Below are 5,678 nucleotides of genomic sequence, written 5' to 3' on the forward strand. Positions count from 1 at the left end.
AAATGAGACAAGACATATAACAAGTTATGAGTTTGATTCAATCGAAACTTGATTAATACTCGATTCAAATATACTCAATTCAAGCTCAAACTTAAGTTCTTAACGAGTGAAGCAAACTATTTGATATCTGACTCGAACAGCTCGTGAGCGACTCGAAAAAATAATATATTAAAATTTTCATTTTTAAAATTAAGCTATTAATAATATGAATATATATATGGTACAAGGTTCTCATATACTTAAGGTTTAAGTTTGAGTTCGAGCTTCAACCAAACTAATTTTGAGAATAATTCGAGTTCAAGTTTTTCAAACTCAAGTCAGACTTCGTTTTTTTTAATTCGAGTCGAGTTTGATAATTTTAAACTCGTGAACTTTTGAACCGAATCCAACTCAATTTTAATTTTTTTAATTCGAATCTAACTCAACCATACTCAAAATGAACTCATCTTATTTACCAACCTACTTGAACAAAAAACCTAAGTTACTCATACATTACTGTGGACTATTTAGGGTAGAGTATATAAATTGTCTCTTGATTATATAGTGCTATTTTGTTGAGTCTCATGACTATTAAAAATTATAAAGTGATTTCCAATTATAGGGCATTGTTTTGTTGAGTCACCGGCTATTAAAAGTTATAAAAAGGTCGCTCAACTATTATATGTTCCAAGCTCATCCTTTTCCGTTAAAAAATTAGCGTTCATCTGAGCTACACGTTAACTTGCTGATTGAGATATAATAAAATCTTATCGAAGAATCGTTTGAGCTGTATTTTGTAGATCGACTCTTCGATTACATTGTACCATTGAACTAGTGTTTGAAACTTTATTTGTCGAGCCAGTGCTTGAAAGCAACGACAATATCAATATACATCGTTAGAATATGGTTTTATCATTTTCTAGTTAGTAGGTTAACATCTACTCAGACATACGTTAATTTTTTAACAAAAAATATAAAATTGAAACATATAAATAATTAGACCACTAATTTATAACTTTTAATATTTAAATGAATAAATAAAATAATATCATATAATTAAAAAATCATTATATATTTAAATAATATAGCACTCAACAAAATAACGCGCTTACCCAACTATTTAAAAGAGACTTGGAAATTGTAATGAACTACATATATCCCTTCCCAGGGTATTAAGGTAATTACATTCAGCAGGCATGTTGTTTAGGGTCCACCCATCCATGCTTAGATGCAGATCCGAGGTCAATAAGATTTCACATCTCCAAATTTGAGAAAGAGAAGAAGCAAAGAAGATGGCCAATCTTAGAAATCATTTGTTTTGTGCTTTCCAGTTCCTTTTGTTATTGGAAACTAAAGTCCTTTGCTATCAGTACAAGGTTGGAGATTTAGATGCTTGGGGCATTCCAACATCAGCAAATCCCCAAGTATATGCCAAATGGTCCAAGCTTCATTCCTTCAAGCTTGGGGACTCTCTATGTAACTTTATCATCATCTCTTTCATTAATCTTTTCCATTTCGGTTTCAATCTCATGGTTTTTAGTGTTTTCATTGCAGTGTTCTTATACCCACCAAGCCAAGATTCAGTGATTCAAGTGACGGAACAATCCTACAATACTTGTAATCTCAAGGATCCGATCTTGTATATGAACAATGGAGACACACTATTTAACATCACTAAGCCCGGGGAATATTTCTTCACCAGTGGGACGCCCGGTCACTGCGAGAAGAAGCAGAAGTTATACATCGCAGTGCTTTCAGGGAATGGCTCTGCATCTGCGCCTTCTGCATTGCCTGACACTGCATCTTCACCGTCTTACCCAACCGTCTTCGGCTCAATCCCTCAACCGCCGTCTTCTTTGCCGTCCTCTTCGCCGTGTCTGAGCTTCTCGACCTTCATTACAGCTGTTGTTGCGGCAGCATGGGTGATATTCAATGCTTTGATGTGAAGGAGGAGACGGTTACTACTCTCTACTTTCAAATTGTCGAACATTCCATTTGGGATTTAATTTATTTATTCATGTTCCTTCAAATGATGTTTCTGGAATCTGGGTTTTGTTGCCATATTATGATTCTTCAGATTTGTGATTCTTTCCGGTGATGAAACTTAAATGAGCATTTTTTTAAAAAAAAACAACTTCAATGAGATATGAATGATGAAATGGGGATGCAATTGCAGAGTCTTGTGTGAAGCATTTGGGCGTTTGAGTCTTTTAATTTAGGCTTAATAAAAAATATTAAATTATATATCTTTTCTTATTTAGATTTCTATTTTTTTATTTGTTTAAGTATTTAACGTTTTAAGTTATCATCTAAGTTTTTCAACAGTAATAAACGTTAAAATAATTTTGTCATATTACTCAGAATGTGATTTACGGTAATTCTATAAATTTTTAAAAGTTTTATTTTAAAAATACTTAAAATTATTATTGGTTTTCAAAAAAATTCAAAATTATTTATAAAATCTAAAAAATAATTAAAATCTTTAATCCTAAAACATCTATTCTACTTGTCAGTGTCCACGGTCGTTGTTACTCCCATTGATGGCCTACTCATCTATCGTCGTCTACTTACATATCATTGTGGCGTTTATCTCAAAAATACACATTTTTCATTTGATATTTTCGATCAGGTATCGTTCAGATTATATTTTTTAATCTAATACTTTTTGTAGAAAAGAGTATCTCTGTACCGGGCTTTACGTCACGTGGTCAAAGGCGAAATGTGTAAAAAAATCTGGGTGTTAGTTTTGTAAATATTTTTAAACGGGTGCCAAATATGTGATTAATTTATATTACGGTGACATTTATGTAAAAACGTCAACATTTTAAATTGTACAGACACCTCACTGCACGGGTCTAGGTTGTGAACTAGCTGGATCTTGTCACAAGTTAATGAAGTAGGCAGTGTGTATAGTGGTTGAGTTTATTAGTATTTTAATGTCACAAGTTTATTTTTTATAATAATAAAGTTTTTATAATTTTAAAAATTATAAATTTCATATATTTTGAACAAATTATTAAATAATAATTCAATTGATCCATCAATTATAATTAAAAGTTTATTTTAATATTTTTTATATTTTTAAATAATTAATTTTAAAAGGAAATAATTTTTTAAAAATATATGAAATTTATAATTTTTTAAATTATAAAATATTTATCATCATCATCATCATTTTGTAAAAGAAATACTAGTTATAAAACTTTTATAAAATTATTCATATTTTAAAATACTTACCCTCAATTTTATTATATACTAGATTATCTGTATTGTGTAATTTTAATGTTAAAATTTAAATAATTTTATTAAAAATGAATAAACATTATTAACTGTTGTTAAAAATTAAAAATTAATGAATAATAATTCATTTGATCCCTCAATTGTAATTAAAAGTTTATTTTAATATTTTTTTATATTTTTAAACAAATAATTTTAAAAGGTAATAATTTTTTCAAAAATATATGAAATTTATTATTTACAGCTTGACGACTCCACTGGGGACACAGGTAAGTGAGTCAGGCTAAGGTAATTTACAGTTGCCTTTTTAATGAAAAGGGTAAGTTTAAATTTGAAGGTAACATTTCGATCCTTATTACTTACTTTTGATTATATTTTCGAGTAAATAGTTGTACTGACCGTTTTTTAATGATTTCAGCCCTTAAGATTTTTCATCCAAAGGCTCTATACCCGAGCTCCGAACCCGTTTTAAGTGGGGTGAAAGCGACGCCTTCGTGTGAATTTATTCATCGTATGGGCCTAGCAAGTAACCTTCGGGATTCATATACTTTATGCCTTCATGTGAATTTATTCTCCGTATGGGCATAAGGGAATGTTTCCTCTCAAGTTTAACTTAGTCCACACAAGCCTGTGATGGGTTTAGGACTAAGGGTCTGGTAACCCCAAGGGGACACCGCCAAGGAGAACTCGAGTACCTTTTTTTAGAACTTAAATCCGGAGACTACAAGGAGTTAGGGCCCACCCCAAAACCTCGTTTTAAACCCTAGGATGCCAAAATTATTTTCTGCTTTACTTTCTGTTCAAAACATGTGAACTAGAAATTTATGCGGTTAGGACTTGTTCAAAATCAACTTGCGGGATAGAGATCATGTCCGGGTAGGAATAATAAGCATGTGGGGTAGATATCATGTGGGGTAGGACTTTTATTTTCATGATTGCTTTGATTATTATCTTTACCTTACTAACTCTTTTCATTTTTTTTCCTCTATTTTATTTTATTTTCATCATCTGCATCATTCAAAAGGTGTTGATCCACCAAAAAACGTGTCGTTAACCATAAATAATCTGCATTAATGGACAAAGGTGTTGTAATACAGGAGATTAAAAACCCAGAGGTACGACTATGGTTCGAGAAGACTCAGAAAGAAAAGGGAGACAGTCTTCAAGGAAGTTATGTGTTAGAGCTTGTTAGTTATGCCTCTATCAGCCTAAAACATAACAATGTGCAAGAACTTCGAGACATCTGGGACTGTTGGAAGAATGATCGAAAATAGAAGTTCAGTCAGCGGTATGGTGACATTGCACTTTTGCTTCATGTTAAGACCGGTGATCCCTTAATCAGAGCCTTGGTTCAATTCTGGAACCCGTGATACAGTTGCTTCACTTTTAACCAAAAGGACATGGTACCTACCATCGAGGAGTATACTACACTATTGCACTGTGAAAGCATTAAACTGGAGCGAGCCTACATCAAACACATCAAGAGTCAGCCTTTCAAGAACAGACTGGCTAAGATTGTAGGAGTTGATGAAAAGTGGGTGACTGACCGACTCCAAAACAAAGGTAACGGGCAAGAATTGAGTGGATCACATAAGGAAACTAATGAATGACCACCCTGATGAATGGAAGACTATAAATCTTTTTTGCACTAGGTCTGTATGGCTTGATCATCTTTCCAAAGATTTTGGGATGCATTGACGCAGTCGTGGTGGAACTGATTGAGCAACTTTCGAAACGAGTCAACCCAGCACCAACCGTCTTAGTCGATACCTTTCGGTATCTCAACCATTGCCGAAGAGTTGGCGGAGGTAGATTCATTGGATGTGTTCAACTCCTTCAAGTCTGGATTCACAGCCACTTCTGAAAAACTAATGGGGTTACCTACCACCAATTTAGCACTACGTATTCACCTTTGAGAGAGTTCATCACCATGAAATGGCTTGAAGGCGCTTCAAAGGAAAAATGGATGAAGGTCTTCACACATCTTCAGACCGGGATATTATTTGGAAAGCCCCTTTGTTGTTCCTCAGTGACGTTCTTTTCTGATTTGGGGATTCTGACACTATGATCTTACTTGGACTTTGGGGTGCAGTTGGGTATGCTCCGTTGTTGGCACTTAGACAGTATGGGGCACGTCAGTTTATCCCAGCAACATACGAATTATCTACATCAGAGTTTGTGTATCAAGGTGACAGTTATAAGAAGAGGATCAAAGAGGCAGCCGAGTCATGGAAGAAAGTATCCCGGATGGATGTCGTGGCTGCCAGAGATATGCTTACTCCGGATTATATGGAGTGGCGAAGATTGAGAAAGAATGATAGCATCCCGATGCCAGACTGTGAAGACACTCGGACCATGGAGGAACATCTCAGGCCTGTCCTTCTGAACTTGAGATAGTCAAGGTAGAGTTTGAAGCTGTGAATAATGAGCTGAAACAGAGAGTTAAGGAACTTGAAGCTGAA

At 34.0% G+C, this 5,678-nt stretch overlaps 1 protein-coding gene across 1 annotated transcript; it reads left to right on the plus strand.

The window, feature by feature from the left end:
- The first annotated feature begins 1,193 nt into the window (after positions 1-1,193).
- LOC120146351 (mavicyanin) lies at positions 1,194-2,025 on the plus strand. Its single transcript, XM_039159940.1, has 2 exons — positions 1,194-1,455; positions 1,534-2,025. The coding sequence occupies exons 1-2, from the start codon at positions 1,272-1,274 to the stop codon at positions 1,923-1,925; spliced, it is 576 nt and encodes a 191-aa protein (XP_039015871.1). The 5' UTR covers positions 1,194-1,271; the 3' UTR covers positions 1,926-2,025.
- Positions 2,026-5,678: the final 3,653 nt, after the last annotated feature.

This window comes from Hibiscus syriacus, unplaced genomic scaffold (assembly GCF_006381635.1).
Source record: "Hibiscus syriacus cultivar Baekdansim isolate YM2019G1 unplaced genomic scaffold, ASM638163v2 tig00110912_pilon, whole genome shotgun sequence".
Taxonomy (NCBI): Eukaryota; Viridiplantae; Streptophyta; class Magnoliopsida; order Malvales; family Malvaceae; genus Hibiscus; species Hibiscus syriacus.

Bases quoted from the DNA above. Each gene is read 5' to 3' on its own strand.
- LOC120146351 (XM_039159940.1), top strand. From the start codon at position 1,272: ATGGCCAATCTTAGAAATCATTTGTTTTGTGCTTTCCAGTTCCTTTTG. The intron at 1,456-1,533 runs GTAACTTTATCA...TTTTCATTGCAG, and splicing joins CAAGCTTGGGGACTCTCTAT to TGTTCTTATACCCACCAAGC.